The 23,280-nt window shown below is 34.6% G+C and overlaps 2 protein-coding genes across 2 annotated transcripts; both read left to right on the top strand.

Annotated features, from left to right (window-relative positions):
- Positions 1-2,428: 2,428 nt before the first annotated feature.
- Positions 2,429-13,380, top strand: LOC138332785 (organic cation transporter protein-like). Its single transcript, XM_069280746.1, has 11 exons — positions 2,429-2,871; positions 3,705-3,851; positions 4,552-4,763; positions 5,759-5,989; positions 6,748-6,950; positions 7,268-7,576; positions 8,235-8,369; positions 8,764-8,849; positions 9,756-9,876; positions 10,739-10,811; positions 12,697-13,380. Exons 2-11 carry the CDS (start codon positions 3,716-3,718, stop codon positions 12,889-12,891), a joined length of 1,701 nt encoding a protein of 566 aa, XP_069136847.1. The 5' UTR covers positions 2,429-2,871; positions 3,705-3,715; the 3' UTR covers positions 12,892-13,380.
- Positions 13,381-14,049: 669 nt separating this feature from the next.
- Positions 14,050-22,154, top strand: LOC138333515 (solute carrier family 22 member 21-like). The gene is made up of 10 exons (XM_069281943.1): positions 14,050-14,249; positions 14,585-14,802; positions 16,347-16,577; positions 16,920-17,122; positions 17,654-17,983; positions 18,826-18,960; positions 19,337-19,422; positions 21,106-21,226; positions 21,531-21,603; positions 21,901-22,154. The coding sequence occupies exons 1-10, from the start codon at positions 14,114-14,116 to the stop codon at positions 22,084-22,086; spliced, it is 1,719 nt and encodes a 572-aa protein (XP_069138044.1). The 5' UTR covers positions 14,050-14,113; the 3' UTR covers positions 22,087-22,154.
- The last annotated feature ends 1,126 nt before the right edge of the window (positions 22,155-23,280 follow it).

Below are 23,280 nucleotides of genomic sequence, written 5' to 3' on the forward strand. Positions count from 1 at the left end.
AATAATAACCTTATTATATTGATAACCTTATTATGTAATTCTAAATAACCTTATTATGTAATTCTAAATAACCTTATTATGTAATTCTAAATAACCTTATTATGTAATTCTAAATAACCTTATTATGTAATTCTAAATAACCGTATTATGTAATTCTAAATAACCGTATTATGTAATTAAAAAAAAATTGTGTTGTTATAAATAACCTTATTATGTCATTATAAATGACCCTTTTATATAATTATAAAAATCCTTATTATGTAAATATGAGTATTGATATATGTTGTTTTTACGATTAATAATAGGGAATGTTTACAGAATAAATTCCGAAAGGACGCATCTGAAGTGTTTTGTTTCTTTAAGCAATTGCCTTATGAGTTAAATAGTTTTGGATTCTGCTAATGATCTTTATAAAGACTTATAGTCATTTAAAAATTAACCTTGCAGGTAGGGCGTTAGAATTGTGCTTGTTGTCCCCACCGAATAATTGTAAAAAGTGACTCAATTTTACATGCTTTCGTCTTTCTAACGTCTATCCTGACAACTCCATGCTTTTGGTTATTTGATTTTTAAGCGCTTGTCACTGCAAGAAAGACACTGGATTCTTTCACCTAGACAGGAAAAAAAACATAATTTATTTAAGTGTTAATTTCTGCTCCTACTAAGCGATCTACATACGGGTCTGAGGGTTTGCTTGTGTCAATATAATGTAACCGGGTGGGTGTGTTGTTCGTTAAGCATTAAACTATCTTCTTATGGCATATATATATGGTCTTATACAGAATGTAGATGCGCATTATGGGATGGTTATCTGCAAAGCTCTGGCATCTATTAGACCATAAATGCCATAGGAAGTTAGTTTAATGCTTATACGAGGGGTGTTCCAAAATTATTGTTACTTTGGTGATTTCTCTTTGATAAAAGTAATTCTGATCATTTTACTTTGCCTGTCCCTCGAAGTACTCCCCCTCTGCAGTTATGCATCGTTTCAACTGATCGATCCACTTTTGGAAACAGTTTTCGTACTCTTGAATTGGTATACTCATAAGATACTGGTAAATGGCAGAGCCAAGGGCATTTCTTGATTTATATTTTGTTCCAGACAGGTGAAATTTTAGTTTGGGGAACAAGAAAAAGTCAAAGGGGGCCAAGTCTGGTGAATATGCAGGGTGGGGGAGGACAGTGACCTTTTCTGCCTTCAAAAACTCCATTACAATGCGCGCCTTGTGTGCTGGCGCATTATCATGTAAGAGCCTGAGGTACTTCAAACCTGTCTGTGGACGGCGGCGTTTGTAGACTTTCTTAAGTTTTCGAAGTACAACGTCTCTATAATACTTCCTCACGGTGCGTATTCTTTTAGCAATGCTAGGGCGCCTGGCGTTTTTGTTTGCCCAGATTCGATTAGAGCATTTTCTTTTGGGTTCGAAAAAATACACCCATGTTTCATCACCTGTGACCAAATCATCAAAAGCCTTTTTGCTGTATTTTGGGTATTTCTTCAATAAGGATTTGGCCTTGTCAACCCGGGACCTCTTTTGGTTGTCAGTTAGTAAATGGGGGGTTGATCTTGCCCAGCTTAAGATGTTTCTTTAAAATGCAATGAATACGTGCTGAAGACAAGCCTGTCATTTTAGCTAACTGCCGGACAGTGTACCTTGCATCTTTTTCAAGGATTTACCGAATTAGTTCAATGCTATGCTTTGTTGTTGTTGTTGCAGGGCGACCTGTGTGGGCAGCATCTTTAAGCTGCTGGTGTCCCGACTTAAATCGAGCAACACAGGTCTACAAATAGTCATATATGACATTTGACCCTTCCCATATATATCACACACCTCACGATGAATATCCACCGGCTTTAAGCCATGCAGAGACCTACCTTTGATATAGGCCCTAATTTCAATTACGTTTTCAACTCTCTTGCCAACCATATTTGTATAGAGTGTAACGAGTGCGCTACAAAACAATGTACACAGCACCAAGGTCAGTGTAATTGTGAGCGGGATATTTACCTATATCATGCTTCAGAAATCACGCTATCACCGCGAGGTAGTTTTAAGTCCATTTAGCACGATTTCCACGAGATATTGCGCAAGTAACATTAATTTCGGAACATCCCTCGTATTTAACTCGTACATGTACATTATCAAATCATTTTAGGATCTCTGCATTAATGTTGTTTACGCTAGACCAGGAAAACTGTGTATCAACGACGATTTAATCCACAAGATGAAACAGTCATTTAGACAATACTCCTTCTCCTTGATATAAAATCAGTAATATTTCATATCGAGAGTTGACATAACTATTATTCACTTTCCTATCTCTGACGTAGGCTTAGTTTCCACGCAAACGAAATATGCCGTGATGTCTTTTTACCCTCTCACACTGTTATTTACCATACATGTGTCAAAAGTTGCAAAGAAAAATAATGTAAATGATTAAATTCAACACAAGCTATGTTTCAATTTATTAACGCAAAATTTCAAAATTTAATTAAATAGCATTATTACACAGGAGCAATTCTTTTGAACGGCGCGCGTAATGACATCGGTAATGATATACGTATATTTTACAGCTGTTATCACATAGCCGAGTACCCGAAGCGGAAGGTACAGTCTCTGTCGCGAATTTGAAACATTCAAGGACTGATGCTGAAGTGGATAGCTACAAAAAAATGCTGGTTGTCAATATCAAGTTTCGTGTATCACATTTAAGGTCAAGGAATATAGGTCTTTCCGTCTGGAGATTGATAATTCAGCACATCCTCGTTTGACACGACAAGCTGTGAAATTTGAAGACTAGATTGTTGTCTGTGTATTTTAATATTACTGGACCGTCGAATATCGGATTATTATCATAGAGCATCCCAAGGTCAGTAGATGGAAATTTTAAAAACATATTCGAAGTCATGACATTTGTACTAACAATCTTTAAAAGTACTTTTCATTATTTGTTCCTAAATGTGAAACATCGATATGGTATTATGCATCATAAATATATAATAATATAGACAGTCACCTTCACACTGATAAAGTATGGATAGCTCTAGAGTTATGGGACATTTCAGCGCGCCCTAGACACTCTGAATATAACCAATTAATATCAAACATGTTACATCCAATGTTCATTTCACTTTTCGTTTTCATTTCACTCTTAGTGACAGTAATACGAGCACTAATATAAATAGTGTGATGATAGGCGTACAAAGGAAGAGTATAAAAGACATGTTTTCGATAAAATACATATACTATATGTGGAGGAGATTTGTGGTAAGGGACTGGGAGAAAGTTAAGGTGTAAAATTTAAGTGTGTTTTCATGCATAAAATGAGTAGATTTGTATGTACATCAGGATACTAGTATATGTAACAGAGAGACAGATACATAGTGTAGTAAATCATAACGAAAATGACAAGAAGTAAATCACCTAGTAAAAATTCATGACGAGGCAAAAAATGCAAAATGTTACAAAACTAAAGCGACAAGTTTAAAATGAATTATGTTTAAATCTGCCAAAAATACTGATGTAAATTTTCGCTTTTTACTCTGTACAAACAATGCAAAAAAGACAGAAAAAGGGGACTACGGAATAGAATAATAAAAAAAACACAGTCACTAACGTATTCATAGACATGAATACTTGTAATAAGTAATGTCTTGCATTTTTATTCATACACGTTCACTAATTGTTGTGTCATTGGCACAGTCTACAACACGATGGACGGACAAATAGATACAGACGAACTTTGGATAGCTTTGGGACCATGGGGAAGATTCCAATGCACCCAGATAGCACTAGTACTGATAACTATCATCAATTTGGCGTTTCACCTTCTTTCTACAGTTTTCATCGGTATGAATTTATGAATTTGAAAAATGATTAACCAATAGTGTATAACTCCTGCATAGATGTTAAATTTCGAGGGTGTAATATTTCGTGATTAACTATTATATGTAAATAATCCGTGGGGAAATATTTTCGCGAATTTTTCTTGTAGTCTTTGAAAGTGCAATTTATGAGACTGACATGCAAAACCATGATTTTTTTTATACATTCGCAAAGTATTAAAATTCACGAATTTGAGTGAATCCGCGAATTTAGCGAAAACAAACCCCTCGCAAATATTAGCAACTGTACAGTACAAGTATGTAGCATTTTTGAGAGACGACTATTGCCTTAAAGCGTTTATCCTCCCGAAATAACTGTTTATATTATTAAATACCATGTTCAAATATGCTACAATGTAGGCCAACGACTTATGGTGATTTTAATCTATCAAAAACAGGAACATATGAATTCAAATCGAGATTGTGGTTGATTTGATGTGCGAATATTAGTCAGTAAACTGTTCAACAGATTCAGTACAACAAGAACTTGACCTAGATCTGACGGCAGGTGTAGTTATGTAGGTTTGCTCCCCTGAAGTCATTATTATCTTCACTTTTTAGACTGACAAAAAATATTTACCTGCCCATTCTTCATCAGAATATTTTGCATATTGTATTTACGTTTTTAAGTAAATATGTACATTTATGTATTGATAACTTTGCAGCTTACCGACCACCGTTTCAGTGTAATGAGACCACAGTGGGTGCGACATTTACTGAAGACATAAATCGTACGCATGCCAACATCTCCTACAGTTTTGTGTACAACAAGTGCACTATAGACGTGTACAAGGCTAATTCGACACTCCTCAAGACAACAGAATGTGTATCGGGATACTCGTATCCAGTTCCAAAAGACAGAACTCTAGATACTGAGGTTAGTGTGATTTATCAAGTGTCAACCAGCGTTAAGTAAAACAATGGAACTAATAGATATTTGCAATTTTATTTATATAATGTTTTACATGGTTGAAACTAAAATATACATTGGGTCCATGGAAAATGTTGTTCACCTTGCACATGCATAACAATACAGCTTTTTTTCATAGATTCAATATGTTTCTGTATCAATGTGGTATAGTAAGTCTATTTCAAAATTCATAAAAAAACCACATTATTCCACCACAACAAAGACACCACCACAAGACGCTATAAAGAACCAACTTAACATATTACAGTTAGCAATCAATCAACAACAAAACTTACTTATCATATCATCATATCATTCATGTTAAACATTATAAAACGACTATATCACTACGATGATCTTTTTAACCTCTTTTACTGATATCCTAACACTGCTTTTATTTCATTTTTTTGTTTTTTGTTTTTTTTTTTGGTTTTTTTTTGTTATTCAATTAAAGGAGTTTGAGAGCTTTGAGTCGAATACGGGGATTTACCTCCTAATTAAAATCAAAGACAATAATGACACACTCTCTTACAATGTACGTAATTGCTACTTCTCAAAGTACAAATAATTCTCTCGCTTTGCTTTGCTAACAAACCGCCTGTCAGACATGTTTGTTTACGGCATCAGGTCCGCTGAAAGTGACGTAATAATCACCCATGACGTAATCAAATATATATATGAAAACTTATATAGGCTTTGCCTGTTGTTTAATCACTTGACATATAAAATCTTTGTCAATATCATTCGATAAAATGAAATCAGATATATATTACGCCAGTAGCTACCAAATACATAGAAAATGCGTGGCCAGTGTCTTTTAAAAATAAAAAATATTTTAAGCTGTTTTTGGCGAGGGTTAAGAAAGACAAAAGTGGTAGCCTTTCTTTCTCGACCAAGTAAATGCCAAGTGATTTATCAAAGGTGGGGTTAATATTAATATCAGTCTCTTTACCTACTTTCAGTGGGATCTTGTATGTGACAGAGCAGAGCTTGCCGAACTGTCTCAGACCTTAGTGATCCTAGGACAGGCATGTGGATCGGCTATATTTACATCTCTGGCAGACAAATTCGGGAGAAAGAAAGTTCACATCTTCGGACATATTTCGTTATTCGCCACATCCTTCGCGATAGCGTGGTCTCCTAATTACACTGTGTTTGCTGTGCTAAGGTTCATATTAGGTGCCGTGCATCAGGTAATAATATCGTTGTTTAAAAGGTGTTTTTTTTCTGGTAAAAAAAAAACAAATAAAAGATAACGTAGTGAAATAAATAGTTTCAAGGAACTCGTAAACATGTACTTTCACTGAAAATTTAGTTCCATGATTTTTCTTATTTTAGTTTCTTTATATTCTGTATTTGCATATTATAGATTTATCTGCCATTGCGACGGGTACTGATTTTGACGTCATGTGTTTACGAACGTAACGTCATATTTTTTCGGAGAAAACGACGTCAATTGTACGCAAAAATGATAACGTACATCTCTGTAACTCTGTACCTATCAACATGGTGGCTAGCTCTGTAGTATGTTAAGGCGGAATATCTAGTTCACCATATAGTTTTAAAGTTGTAGAAAGACAAGTATATATGTATATGAAATTATTAAGTGTATTGTTTAAAACTATTTGAAGTGTGCTTAATTTCTTCAGTCTTGGTTTTAATTGGTTTTACGTCCAATTACCAGCCAAGGTAATTTACATTTTAAGAACGTGATAGGATAATGTGATGGAGGAAAACCGGAGTACTGCTAGAAAAACACCAACCTGGGTTTAGTATCAGAAACTGCCCTACGTGGGATTCGGACTTTCGACCGAAAGATGAATGGTTCATGGTAATATGTAGGGAAATATCAACCATTCGGCACCTGCTTCTTCCTGTACCATGTTTTTACATAGCAAGTTATACAAATTAATGTGAGGTAAACTCATCTTCCACAATTTTGTACCCGCAGGGCTCTGGATTAACTATGAATATCATTTGCCTAGAGATTCTACCGTTGAAAGTACGGTATTTAGCAGAGATAATGGGACAGACTTTCTGGACTACTGGAATTGTTCTATTGTCAGCCTTCGGATATCTTTTCCGGGATTTCTCTTGGCGATACCTCCAAATGGCGCTAGCTCTCATGGCATGCTATAGCCTCATAGAATACTGGTAATTGTTTTAATTACTAACGCAAAAACTTGATAACTACATAATTAATATACTCGGAAGAGAAATGCGTCATTGACTAATATTTTAACCATGCTCTTTAATTGAAAATAGGATTGTTCTTAGTACATAATGATGATGGTGTAGTTTCTTTAGTGATGATGATGGATTTACGTTTAATGATCTTAATCTGCATTTGATAGTTGATCGGTGATTCCTGTTACATTTATGTGTTACTAATTTACAAAACAAATACATGTGATATTGTCTATTTCCTGCTAGAAATACTGTATGTTTACTTTTATTGATTCTTTTAACAGGCTCCTGGACGAATCGGTCAGGTGGTTACTAGCCAATGGAAAAACAAAACAAGCAGAAAAAATCATTAGAAAAGCGGCGAAAATGAACGGAAAGAATTTCAATGACGTCATCCAAGCAGCTACAATTCAAACTTCTGTAAATCAGAATGGCGCCGAGAAGAAACTGTCTACGATAGCTGGTAACAAAGATAATGTTTCAAAGGACAAAGAACAGGTGGTCGCTCCTGTACCAATCAAACGATACAATGTCATCACCATCTTTCGTCATAAGATCATCTTAATAAATTCATTAATTCTTTGGTTTACGTGGTAAGTACAACTGTTTGGTTTTATCAGATTTGTTCTATTAACAACAAGGGTCTTATAAGGACGTGCAAGGGTTATTTGTGGAGTAAAGCTGAAGCACCAGTAGAAAAACCACCGACCAGAGGTCCTTACCTGGCAACTGCGCTTTCATCTTAGTTTAGTGTATTGTATAGTAATTTCTCTTTCTTTCTCTTTTCTGAAAGTAATACTTATTGCCATGGAGTGATTTGTATGCCCAAAGAGTAATTCCAATGATCAACGTAAAATAGAAATGATATAAAACAGTAATATACTTGTTTTAGACTAAATAATTTCAAACGACCTGTAGACCTTGGTTTTGTTATCTTGTTTTAAGTCTAAATATTAAAAGGTAATCCAAAATATATTACAATTTCTTATAGGGTTCCAGACGATATGCAATATACTAAAACATTTTTCATATGGCATAAGTATGGTGGTATATTTCTGCAAATGTTACGGTAACTCAAGTTAACAAGAAACTGTTGTCGTCCAGTCGAGTTATAGTACCACTTGCTGAGATATTTATGTCGGCACGTCGATTTATCAGGAAGTCGAATTATACTATTGCTCTATCGCTATCAATGATCACGTTATAATAAGCCAAGTCGACTTTTTATGGACTCATGGTACATTGTTGAAGGTTTGTGGATTGCTTGGTGTACTACGCTATCTCTCTGACCACTTCAGCGTTGTCGGGTAACCGATTTGTCAACTTTTTCCTGATCGCCATTGTCGAATACCCGGCAGTCTTCTTGGAATATCTCCTTTTGAATAGGTATTTCAATTCATATTCTTGTATAAATTTTAAGCATATCGTTGATGCTTTCATTCATTATTTCGACATCATTTAATATACTGGTACCAAAGCATTAAAACTTATTCTGAAACTTAAACTAGACTGGTCTTTTTTATGTTTGGATAGCGTACTGAAAAACATTGTCTTGGATCTTCTATATGACTTAATGAATATTTAGAAATTTCTAATCACGCATAGACGGACGTTAATAATGTCAAATACAATTAAAAACATTTAATATATTAGAATTACATTTCGTCGATTCTTAGATTTTAAAACAATATCGTTAAATACAATTAATTTGATAGCAAGAAATGACGCAAGTTTGTTCCATGTGTAATTCAAATTAAAAATGACGTTATATTACTTTCAGAATCGGCAGACGTAAAACCTGTATCTTGTTTCACGTTATAGCAGGAACAGCACTTACAGTGTCTACAATATGTATGACGGTCTCAGGTAAAATAACCTTTTGTCTTATCTCAGATTGTTCGTCTTCTTTTTGAACATTGTGCTTTTTATTTCTGAAGCCATTTTGGTTTTCCACAACGGTAGCAGGAAAAGGATTTGCAATTGTTTTACTTTTGGAGCATCTGTAATCAGTACTTTATTCCGTACAGAGAAAAACGTTTTATATAAAGTAGTTTTTTCCGGGATGTAATAAACTATTATATTAAAGTGACAATTTAGTCAGGGAGTACAATGAAATCTCGATTTATCTAGAAAGTAAACATGTCCTAATGAAACATTTTGTGTAGTTATCACTGTGAATTGTCCACTACCATGATAAGTGTATTCGATGCGAAAACTAGCTCTCTCTCTCCGTGTCAGTACACATTTGATGGAGCAACATTGTAAAGTAAAGTGTTGTAAAGTAACCTTTGTCTATTACAACATCTGTTCTTACTGTAGTGTATTTTACCTTTTCAGTTGTTTGATAATTATGGAAAGTACTTTTTGTTTTCAAAAGAGGTAATTAGCAAATTATATGTAGCTATATATCTCATTTGCGAAACTTTCGGGAGTCCGGCTATCGTCATAGCGTACACATCCGACCTTCTTAATCGTATAGCTTTGCGATCAGATATCTCATTGTTATGAATTGAGGTTCTTAACAACAACATGGAATGTAGAAGAATAGTTTTATGCAATAATTTACGATAATGTTATGTAAAAATGTTTACTTCATAGAATTGCCCCTTAAAATACTATAAATAAAATAATTGCCCCTTAAAATACTATAAATAAAATATATTCCTGAAGAAAAATACATAATGGCATTCATCTGTTCCTGTTTAGATAAAATTGTTATTCGCCGGCAGTGTGTCAAATAGATATGTGAATATACTTATGTATATTATTCAGGCGGTGTTGGTGCTATTGGAGTTACATCATTGGTGTTCAACCTTGTCGGAAAGTTTGGTATCACCGGATCCTATAGTTCGATATTCCTGTATACACCTGAGCTGTATCCCACCAACCTTAGGTAAAATAAACATGATACAGTAAGAAACTCAGGAAATATCACTGGATACATTACATCACTTTGAAAACTAAATGATAGCGATAGAGGCATAGTCTACAGACACGAGTTAGCTCCCTTCAATAGTTATATCAAAATGCATTACCTTTAGAAAATTAATTATTTAAAAACACTGCCCCTCAAAAGTTTTGTTACAAATACCAATAAAGTACAGAAATTATGACATATATAACAGAAAGTTTGTTTATAAGAGTTTCAGTATTCCCATATTGCATACTTACAGCATTGGGTTTGTTTCTATGCTTAACATGGTATTTTTGTATTTGTATATATCTAATGTGTTATATTTCAATTTCTGTATGTCAAATATCTGTCTAAATAAAGAGTACTTAATAGGTCTACATGTAGCATGTTGTCCAAATCTATTGCTTTATTCACTAAAATCGGTTGAAATGAAACATACATTTCAATTACATAAAATAGTGCGAAGCAGTTCATGATGGATTTGTTTAAGGAACAACTAAATTCATGCTTAAATGAAATCGGACAAAGAATGATCCAATACTTAATGTGAAGATTCGCCGGTGATGTATAAAACGGTCACTGTTAGGATACATACGTTTTGGTTTCTGTACAATTTCAGTTTTTAGTGTTACTGGTATCAATATATTTTATCTAAAAAATGTATTGGCAGTTGTTATTTACTTTTTATTATTAAAAAGATATTGAACACCGAATGTCTTAGGCTAGTAATAAATGAGGCATGTAAAAATGCACAATAGAAATATGAAATATTGTTTTGTTATCTTGTCATATATAAAAGTATTTGTGATATTTGATGATTGTTTTTCTTATTCCTAAACAGGAATGCTGGTTTCGGTATTACCGGGTCTATTTCAAAGATTGGCGGCATGTTGGCACCTTTTGCAGGCCCATTGGTAATAACTCTTTTGTCTTCATATGTTTTTATTATTAACTTACATTATATATAATAATAATAATAAAAAATACTGTAAGAGGTTTCTTCATAATTCCAATTGTTCTGAAATCAGAACGATTTTTTAAGTGTTCCAGCAAAATTAATGTAGTGTAACTTACTTACTTTTGGAGAAAATCGACTTTTTGTGTCCCTATTTCCCCGATCCAGATATTCACTTTTGCCATACTTGGAAGGTCTTTATCACTACGGTGTTTATTCCCGTTGAAAACAAGCGTTCTGACGCCCTTCGCGGGTTAAGTTCATTTTACGAATTTAAAGTCAACAAAAGAAGCGGAACAATATCAAGAAACAATGCATTTTCAGCACTAATATCGACATTAGCCGGGCACAGAACTCGATACCGGTCAATAAGAATTTCCTGTAATAGTTGCAATAGGAAAATGTTACGATCTCAGTAAATAAATGTTTAATTTCTTTCGTTTGATTCAATTTCTAAATATGATGACTTGATCCCGAACATTCCAGTGACGTCACATTTAGTAGGAGTGAATGAAACGGCAGTCAGTCCCGCCAAACAGTGACGTCACAATCACCGGAATGACGTCGCTTACATATTTCCCACGGTAGTCAAAAGGAGTACACACTCATTCGGTTTGCTGAATGCATCTTTTCTTGATCATCAAAGAAGCGTTTTCGCTTTGAGTGAAATCGTGTTAATAACAGGCAATTTGCTTTCGTTTTGAATACCATCTTCTGTATATATAATGAAAAAGTTGCAGGATAAACAGAATACACAGTCACTATCTTACAATACAAGTTTTATTTTGGTGTCGACAGGGAAAACCGAGATGACTCGGCAAAACCTCTTCATCTCATCTCCTCGCATAAACGATAGCAGCATCGATATTAATTTTAGCAAAATAAAAATGTCCAACGTTTGAAATATTGCAAGAACATTCATTATTTACATAAACCAGTAATAAGAATAAACATTTATTTCATCTTGACTAAATAATTTGCAAATCCCATACACCGCCAGCAAGGAGATGTCCTTGGCCTATCGCTACCCACGATGCTCTCGATCGTGGTCTTATATTATGTAACTTGACTTTTTATGGAATATTAAATCTATATATATATGTATTCAACAGTAAAATTTCTATGAACATGTGTAAAACAAGCAGTCTGAACTGCTATTCCGAGACCGTAAAATACAATCTTGGTCACCTCAGCCAAAAACACAGGGGCACGCAAATTATAAAACTCGGTTAGCTTTTTTTATTGTCATTATTGTTATATACACTGTATGTGATATTTAAGCGAAAACATATATTTTACCTAAGAAGCCGATGATATATATAATGTAAGTATCGGTTAGCTTGTAATGTTATAATTTTATCCAAAAAAAAAACAATTAGATTTTTAGTAATTTCAATTTCGTTTCTCCGTTCAATGCACATTGGTACCACTATTAAATTACTGCAGCTTTTAATTCATACTACTACTACTACAAAAAAAAAGATTATCAAACACGTTAATAAAAATTATGAATACCTTAAGCCTGTTATTTCTCAAACATATTCACTACAAATACTCCTACTCCCATGTGTTTTATTGGGGCCGCGGTGGCCGAGTGGTTAAGATGTCCCGACATATTACCACAAGCCCTCCACCTCTGGGATGCGGGTTCGAATCCCATGTGGGGCAGTTGCCAGTTACTGACCGCTGACCGGTGGTTTTTCTCCGGGTACTCCGGCTTTCCTCCACCAACAAACCTGGCACGTCCTTACATGACCCTGGCTGTTAATAGGACGTAAAACTAAACAAACATGTGTTTTATTACCATTTTGTACACATTTTGATTCCCCTTGATGTTTCTTCAGATGGATTATATAAGGTGGGGTCCAGGAGCTATTTCGGCGGCGCTGTGTTTGATAGCCGTATATCTACTGAGGTTCCTCCCAGAGACCAAAGGATACGAACTTCCGACTACAATAGAGGAACTGAAGACATGGTACAAAGATCATGCTGGCGATAAAAAGGTCAAACCCATTGAGGAGGAAAATGAGAGCTTGTAAAAAAATCGTTAACTGTTTTGGAAATGAACGACAGATTTTTTCTTTCTTTTTTGAATTATATGTGCACTTATTTCCATACTAACTTATCCAGAAGAGCGTTTAATACATGCCTGTATATTTACATTGATACTACACAGTACCTATATGTTGTTACTAAGCCCAAGGTATGATAATTTCAAATATTGACATTGTAAGTTAGGCACTGGCATGCCAAGAGGTTACAAAAAGACTGGGTTTAAATCTGTGTTATGATTCACTGTAAGAATATTGAAAAAATCTTAAAATTGGTCAGTATGAAGATATATACTAATTAAAATATTTCAATTGGATTGAAGTATTGTATTTATCTTTGTATATCCGCTTTATCGTTTCACTCATTTTCTATTTCAAACGGGAATGACTAGTTTAAATGTAAACATAAGCAATATTGGACAATCAGAGGCGACGTAACAAGCGACGACTCCATTTGTTTCCTTAATGGACCATTAAAAGTATTTTTCAAACAATGTTTGTTTCTTAAAAGCTAATTTGAACTATATACAATGTGAATCCATTTTGGACAGATCATTATTAAAAATATTACCACAAATCGATGGATTGCACAAAACTGAATAAAAGTGTCACAAGCGAGAGTGGAAGGAAAGGTAAACGAAACATTTTAGTGGGCGTGAGTTTGCTCCCAGCAATTGTAAGTGACATATTCATTCGACGATGTCTATATGTAATTAGGTTGGTTTTGTTGTTCATTATTTCAGTAAGAATGTTTCAGTAAGATAACACTATAATGCAGAGGTAAAATCACAAGAGAACTTCAAAACATATCGTGATCTTTAGTACAAAATATAAATGACCTATCCAAATGTTATGAAGATGTGTTACCGTCCCTTAACACACAAACAGCTGCATGAATGTGCCCCCCCCAATCGCAATAATACCTTTCCTAACACCATTCTGTTTAATGTAACAAGGTCGTTACAAAATATTTTTGTATCGAATAGGATTGTTACATTGTAAATGCAGCGTCATGTCCAAAACATTTATTCAATAAATAGACCATAATATAAAATAATTATTATAAGAAATTTAAGTTTGATATTCAAAAGCATGCCTATCATATCATGTGATATTATCATAAACTAAGAAACAGTGATGTACATGATCCCTAACATTGAATAATGAACCGTCTATCTGGAAAGTCATCTTAACACTAGCCATTGGAAGTATGGATGGTACCCTCGATGTGGATGAGATCTGGAAATCCCTGGGAACATGGGGGAGGTATCAAAGGGGACAAATATTCCTTTGTTTACTGGCAGGTATTCCAACCGCGTTTCACCTCCTTGGGTTCGCTTTTATAGGTAAGTGTTGAGATTTATGAATGATGTAGCTTATTTGCAATGCAAAACTACGAGCCTTTCAGCTGACGTAGGACTGTCTTCTTTGCATTCTATTTGAGATTTTTATCAGCTTTAGTATTACTAAAAACAATATCTAAAGAGAAAACAATCGTTCTATACATGTTTCTTTTCATAAGGATCTTAAATAACATTATCTTCCTATACGTTATCATTATGTATCATTTCGTTGATGACCACATGCAAAAACGTTTATTAGCACTATCATTAAATGCCATCCAATTCTACACCAACATGTAATTAACATAATACTTAGTTAATACATTTCTTAATTGCAGCCTACCGTCCACCATTTCAGTGCCAGGAAACAACAGTAAAGGACATCATTCCTCATCGAGAACTTCACGAAAACAACACTTATAGATTTGTCTACAATAAATGTTCCATCGATGTGTACAGTAATGAGACGGATGCCAACTCTACACTCATCACAAGTACCGATTGTGTGTCGGGCTATAAGCATGACTTACACCATGATGCCTCCATTGCGACAGAAGTAAGTTAATCAATACATTGCCTAAGTCTTACCTTGACATGTGTAATTCATACATTACATATCAGCATCAATGTGTCGCATATCATATGACTCCTACAAATACACACATTTTACTAGATGGTATTGATTAAAACAGGCTAAAGATGACCTTCTACCACCATAGGCTTTGTTATTCAAATTTCAGAACATTGAATAAACACTGCAGTTGGTGATTAACAATTTGTTTATACCACACGTGGTATAAACTCTATACGCATTCTGATTGGCTGTCACAGTGAACTTTGATCATGACCGAACTACTTATTTCCCAGTGTCACGTCATCACTGTCAACGTCATATATAATCAAATGACGTCATTTTATGTTGTGATCGCCGCTTGACGTCCAAACATGCTGTTGGAAAGCTTATGCGTTCTGTCAAAATACGTGATGTTTTCATACATGTTTAAAATTGACCTTTAGTACTAACAATACATCTTGACGGTCAAGAATTGTACTGATGAGTTTCGTACATTTAAGGTGTATGAAACGAACTTGATCTTGATGATTATTGCTTGACGATTATCTGGCGAGAAATAGATGATGTCGTGTCGTGCGAATGCTTTTACATGTATACATGTAGTCCGACATTGAGTTTTATTTTCTGGAAGCAACTAAGAAGATTTGAACTCAATAAGACGTTAAAGTAGTATTTTTAATCCTTCATATGTTCCCAATTAGAAGAATTTGATATCGATGGATTATTTATCAAACGATGGCTTTTGAATACTAATTAGTCTTTTTGCTGATGAAAATATTACTACATCTTATTTGCATATTTCCGTAAATACATGTTACTGTATTCCTTCCGTATTTCTATCCGATAAAAACGAATATGATTGTGGTAGAAACAGGTCACACTACTCGAGGTTACACAATGAGTGGTTGTTGAATATTTAATTTATTCCACTCTCTTAGGTTTTTTTAAATAACAAAAGAAACTCGCTAAAGCTGGTGTCTTTTGTAACTTATAAAAAACTCACTCGTGTAGAATAAATTCAATATTCAACAACCATCATTGTGTAACCTCTACATACCCCATAACATGCCGAAACTGTTAAGATATTATTTGATATACATTTATGCAGTATCTGAAAACGTTTCATTGGTTTATACGACAGAATAAGGTTCAAACAATGTTAATGCTGTCGCCATGACAAAATGTGTTTTGTATAAGACATTTCTAGACAGTGTTTTTATGATATATGTTTATTACGACAAATGGAACCTTATGACAGAGAAAATATTGATGGATACAATGTCATGATTATAATATTTGATCCAAAATCATTTAAAGATATTCTATCTTTCGATTTGACCACAAGATCATAATTTAAATGTTCGCTTAACCAATCGAAAATTGCAATGTCATCTATAATTGATTAAGTCCATGCTTCAGTTTGTTTTACACTTAAGTCTGTTTCATTATCTTAAGGCCTGATCCTCACAACGCTCAGTGCCATGTTAAGTCCTAATAACCTATTTTGATATTGTTTTCCCTTTCAGTGGGATTTGTTTTGTGAAGGAGGGGAATTGGCAGAGCTGACTCAGACCATGGTGATTCTAGGACAAGGGATAGGAGCTGTCCTGTTTCCCTCTTTATCAGACAGATTCGGACGCAAACCTGTCCATATATTTTGCCACATTGCAGTATTTTCCATAATGCTTGGTTCCGCTTGGGCTCCTAATCCTGTAGTCTTCATCGCCTTAAGATTTATTCTGGGAATTATAATACCGGTAAGTATACCTTTACAAAATGACCATTCTAAAATATACAAATACACTTTATGCTTCCAAAGGTATTTTTGAATTTGTATATACAGATCACTCGAGTAGATCGATTATATAGTAACATCTCTATAACATAAACATATATAAAGTTAATCCTTAAATTCAATTAATTGAAGTTAATCTCATTGGAATTCCAAAGCAGCGACGCCATTTGTTTCCTTTATGGACTGTTGAAAGTTTTTTTTTCAAATAATAAAATTGTTTCTTACAAGCTAAATTGAATTATACACAATTTGAATGCAAGTTTTATTGAATAGTTTGACGATTAGGAATTATACATCTTTGTAGGGAAATGGATTATCAATTGCAATAATGGGATTAGAAACATTGCCAGTAAACTCCAGGTATCTGTGGGTCATTATTGACCAGCTTTGTTGGACCACGGGATGTATTCTTGTCACTCCAATAGCCTACATCTTCCGGAACATGTCATGGCGAGCTATGCAAATTGCGTTTGCTGCTGCATCTTCATATAGTGTTATTGAATACTGGTAGTATATGTATTAGTTATATTTCAAGTGATATGACGCAAACTTATATCAAATAAAGTATTTAAACTGAAAGAAAATCAGTCGAAATGAAATATGAAAATTAAAGCTTTATAATGCTGCATATTTTATATCAAAACGCTACGTGTGTCTCAAGGAATAATACAATGTTGACATATATTACAGGTAAACGTGTAGGTCCCAGTGACATAGTTTTAGTAGATATGAATTGCCAAAACCAAAACCGTATATTATTGTATAGCCGATATAGATGTAGCCCCAGCAAGTTCGTCTGGTCGGGCGGACGAACGGACACCTTTAGAACATTATAAAGGAGGGAGAGAGGGATTCTTCCAGCCAAATAAGGTTAATATTTAATATATAGTTTATATTCAAAGTATTTGGGTAACAGATAAATAATATTTTCTTATATGTACAATGTATTAGCAATTGCTGCACAAAACAAAATGGAAATATATCGGCTGCGTGCAAAATTTCAAAAATGCAATGCTTTTTGATAAATTTCTCATTCAGGTTTATGGAGGAATCACTGAGATGGCTTCTTGCAAACGGCAAGAAGAAAAGAGCTGAAAGGATTATCAGGATGGCCGCGAAAATGAATGGAAAAGACTATGAGTCCGTCATCGCAGCCGCTTCTACCAAGGCTCAGGAAATGAAGACTTTTCTCAAATCCAATGACAATGGAACAGGAGATTCCCCGACGTCGAAAGAAGAAAACATGGTGGACAGTAACAATGAGGGCAAGGACGTTCTCGGGGAAACAACGCCGGAAAAGTACAACGCATTGACTATATTTAAACACAAACGTATCCTATTCAACTCTCTCATTCTTTGGTATGCATGGTGAGTATCTGCGAAATCAACACATAAACTGCAAACATCTGTTAGATTTATATGTTTATGTTCTATGAATATTTAATTTCTGTTATCGAGAATGTATCAGTTTTATGTCACAGATAAAGTCTGTAGTACCAGAAAAAAACAATCAACCGATATTGGTGGTTTGGCAAAGATCGTAATTTCTCTCATACCTACACGTGTAATACTGGCTGGTCCAGGGCGATACACCCATGTCGCCTGAATCTGTATTGCATGGCTACCCATGCAATAAAGCCTCGTGACGTCACAGCGTCAACAAAATTACCATTTTCTATGCACAATTTTGATAATTTCTTTTTGAAAATCAGCTGGATTAACTTTAAAAGATACAAACAACGGGATCTGCGTTGAAAATATCACGCATTTTTTAATGCATGCAGATTTTACTTGCAGTCGGTATTTTTCGACTTTATTTCAAAATAGCGGAAATTAGTAGAAGTAAAAATGGAAGAAATCGTCGAGGTATGAGAGAAAAATACTCTTTCATACCTCGGGATCACAAAATGTTGTAAAACCCTCGGCAAGCCTCGGGTTTTACAACATTTTGTGACCCTCGGGGTAGAATATGCCTATCCTTCATATCCACTTCTATTATATTTAGAGTTTTAGGGCAAGAGATTACATATCGGGTTCATGTTTTACCCATTTAAATGGGTCTAAATCATTTGAAAAGCTCGTATTATAAACAAGTGAACACATTGGCGTATGTAAAGAAGGATATGCATTAAATGAAATTCAAACAAAAATAATTTATTCTAATTTTGTAATGTATGTACGTTATAAATAAAAGAGTGATTTCATTCCAGGACAACAGTTAGTCTTGTGTATTACGCCATGTATCTCGGCTCCACTTCCCTCTCCGGCAACGGATACATCAACTTTTTCCTGATGGCCTTGGTGGAGTACCCGGCCACCTTTACACAGTGGTACGCCATCAAAAGGTTGGATTTATCTTATATGATTTCATATTTCGCATTAAACGTGAGAAAAATGAATGATTTATTGTAATAGTATCCATAATAACGGTCTTTATATTTGGATTACAAATAAAAACAGTTTTCACCGAAATTTACATTCATAAATTTTACTTGATAAACGTCACGGCAATATCGCAATTATATCGGCAATTAATGCGATTGCAGATTTGCCCCTTAAAAATAGTTCTAGTTAGAGGTTCTCAAAGTTACTCGATATTTCAAACTGCCCTCTCCTCCATATATCCCTAAATCAGTTCAAACTAGAAGAAACCCATTATTACCTGTACGCAATGTGTCATGTACTAAAAATAGATGTATAAATGTATAAGCTTTACTTCAGATTCGGAAGGAGAAAAAGCTGTTTGATATTCCACGGCGTTGCTGGTGTATCTTTAGCGGTCTCCACTGTATGTCAGCTATACACAGGTATATCGTGTGAGATCTACTTTATGTACTGTTGGGTCAATATGAATTGTGACGATACATATTTATTTAAACTAAACGTATTAGTTCTGTTTAACGCACACGTCCCAGGGGGCCAACTCAATGAAAATGGATTTTGTCATACATTTTTTTGTATTTGGTGGATGGACTGATGAGTGTTTATGACAGTCATGTGATTTTTTTTTTCAAAAAATACGAAATTTGAAAATTATTAAATAATTGGGATATTTACAATAAAACAGAGAAAGGGACGACAGTCGCCATATTGGAATGTTTACCCCCACCTCGCATCAGTCTTCCGATAATCCATAATCACACACATACCATGCAAAAGAATATAAACGATGTCTATAAAGTCGAGCGCAATATTTTATCCAAAATTACCGGCGCTTTCTGTCTTGTGACATCGAAAGCAACGTCCTAGTGGAGAGCGATTAGAGTGACTTCCCCTACATTGTAATTCAATGGGTTCAGATATTAAAACATATCGGAATATCTTTGACTAAACCGATTGAATCACAATAGAATATTGTGTTCGACTTTATAGACATCGTTCATATTCTTTTCCATGGCATGTGTGTGATTATGGATTATCGGAGGACTGGTGCGTGACTATGACCGTAGGAAAAAAGGTATACTATTGTGAAAAAATAAGTGTGGGGGTAACAATTCCAATATGGCGACTGTCGTCCCTTTCTCTGTTTTATAGTAAATATCCCGATGTTTTAATAAATTTTCAAATCTCGTATTTTTTAAATAAAATCACATGACTGTCATATTTACTCATCAGTCCATCCACCAAATACAAAAATGTATGACAACATCCATTTTCATTGAGTTGGCCCCCTGTGGTACACGTATATCCCAAACTGTTCACGGTTATTCAAATGCTTGAAGAGAGTGAAGCACTCACAACCCAAGCGTCTGCACAAATGAGTTGTCTCCCTTACCATAATATTGCATTCTTTTAAGAATTAACTTGAATAGATTTTTTAATGTTATGGAGATATAACACAAAACTCAGAATGTATTATGAATAAACCGAAGCTGTTGATTATGAGACTACACTTAAATTTTGTATTATATCTCCATAACATGAAAATATATTCAAATTAATTCTTAAAAGTTAATCCTTAATTCAATTTATTACATATGATCTCTTCAAAGTTCCGAATTTATTTTGGGACTCTTTTTTTTCTATGAAATCATTACGACGTTATTTCAGCCAATCAAAAGCTACATTACAAACGGCGACGCCCTTTTTCTTTTACCGGTTGATAAAGTAAATTGTTAAGCCAATGAAAAAGCCTCCTACAGGCAAATTGAATTATAATTAAACAATTTGAAGCACTTGTTCAGCGTCTCGTAAAAATTATCCTTTACCGATGATTTTATCATATAAAGTATCCATACAGTTGTTTTCAAGAGCGAGATAAATTGTACTCTAATCAGAAATTGCTTGGCAGATCTTGATTATTTTTACTTAGCTGGTAATTGTTTCTATGAGTGTGAGAAAAAAATTTTATATTATTTTTATAAGTAAACCTAATTTGAATATATCAACAAAAGGGATTAAATTTCAAAATAAATTTTCAGTGAATTCGAAATTAATTAGATTGTTTTTGCCTCAGGCCTTATAGTAACTTTATCCTGTTACTATTTCAGAGGACGTTGCTGCTTTAGTACCCGTGTCACTAGTATTTAACTATGTTGGTAAGTATGCGATCACGGCTGCATTCAGCACAATATACCTGTTGACGCCGGAGCTATATCCTACCAACCTCAGGTAATTAGCCTATTTATTTGATTTATAAATCCTTATGAAAAATTTCAAGCATGAGATTTAACTTATCACATAACTGACCAATCCAGCCAGGTCATACGGCCTTGTCATAATTATCGTATAACAAACGCGTTATAACACTATTACGACGTCACATGTACAATTAAATTTGGACGTTATAATCAATATATGACGTTGCATGATTGTCTAATGATTGCCTAAAGACACGAGGCATATCATTTTTTTGAACTCGTTTGATACATATTACATATCCACACATGTAAGATCCTCTGTTTATTATACACAGGAACTCCGGACTAGGCTTGGCATCTACATGTTCCAGGGTTGGAGGAATGTTGGCCCCCTTTGCAACGTCTGTGGTAAGTCTATCATATCAAAAGCTTCATATTTTAGCGGTGCCAAATCTTATTTTGTTGGTTTTCTGTCGCTGTTTTATTTCTGTGTGTTGTTTATATAGCCATTATAGACATTGCGATTACCTGATGAAATTTTTTAGGCCAAAATAAGTACATTCACAGTAATAAATGAATCATGGAACTAATAAGACAATGAATTTAATTTTCTTGTAAAACGTATAAAGTTAAACAAGTTTTCAGGAAATTCTAACATGCATCGGTTCAATACTGATTCATCACTATCTATTAATTGTAACACAGGCTAGTGCCGTTGCATGGCTACCAGGAACCATATACTCAGTCATGTGTCTGTTGACCGTCTATCTGACGTCATTCCTGCCTGAAACCTCGGGACATGAACTACCAACAACTTTATCGGAACTTGAGTTGTGGTACAAAGCTAATACGGGCGACAGGAAGAAAGCAAAGGAATCCGTGGAATCTTGATGTACTGACGTTTTCATTATTCCGCATGCTATTTCGTGTAAAAGAAATAAAGTGATTGGACATATAAATGTATTGAGTTTTTAATTGAACATTCTAAACACCCAAGTGACACACGTGATATTAACACGCTTGATACAATAAATCTGTTTTGCGTTTTTTAAGGTCAAATCAGAGACAGATATGCTTATGACAAATGAGGACGACTTGATCAATACAATAGTCAAATCAGATTCAGTTGTTTTCTCTGTAACAACTAACTCAGTGAAAAACAAATTTTCGAAATAGCCCTGTGTAAAAAAGCTTCAGTCCCGGATAGAATTTCGTCCGAGCCACTAATTGGCTGGTTTAATTTTGAATTTAAAAAAAAAAGTTTCCTGACAGGTAATTATCCCTAGAGCTTTCGATATTATACTTTGGACGGCCGTAACGTATTTAAGCGTAATTATTTATTTGCCCCACTTCATGCACCCTTCTGGAGCCCCACTGAGACCGCTGAAAACTAAATACTAGTTTTTTGAAAAGGAGATGTTCATCCCTATATAGCATGTCAATATCGATTCGGTCATTGCATTAGTGCCGTCACAAATCACCTTTGAACATGCCCAAATAAGTCAAAAATTGAGGTCTGAAATCCGAATTTTAGTGTGTGTGCCCGGAAACCTGTCGTTGTGAGCTTAATTATCAAAAGAGATATTAAAGTAAGAAGAAAATAGAGAGAAAGGGAAAAGGAAGGGGCAAATAGCACCAATTTCCAAAAAAAAAAATAAAAAAAAAATAATAATAAGTCCCACGCGCAGGTTTCTGCCTCACATGACCCGTGCGTCGTGACATTTAGGGGACTTCCGGTGACTGTTTTTGCTTGTGTGTAGTGTGTACTGTTTGTTATCATCGTGACAATGGCATCAAACCGAAATCTAGATGCAAACTGCTTTCACAGATGGCATTTGTTATAACCTACTATCAAAATTGAGTCAAGTTCGAATCCTGCCGGCCGTCGAAAGGTTATAGGACAAGCGTTCAACTCGAGGCGGTGTCAAGGAAAGAAGGAAGCAAGGAAGAAAAGAAAAGACGAGATTCTAACTTAAATCGTCGTTATTGATCATGCAAAAGAGGAAGTATTATTCTTGATCTTTTAATTGTATCATTGAAACATGCCGTTAAAGACGCACACTCCGCTCTCCTGAGCCCCACGCA

The sequence above is a fragment of the Argopecten irradians genome, chromosome 10 (assembly GCF_041381155.1).
Source record: "Argopecten irradians isolate NY chromosome 10, Ai_NY, whole genome shotgun sequence".
NCBI classification, from domain to species: domain Eukaryota; kingdom Metazoa; phylum Mollusca; class Bivalvia; order Pectinida; family Pectinidae; genus Argopecten; species Argopecten irradians.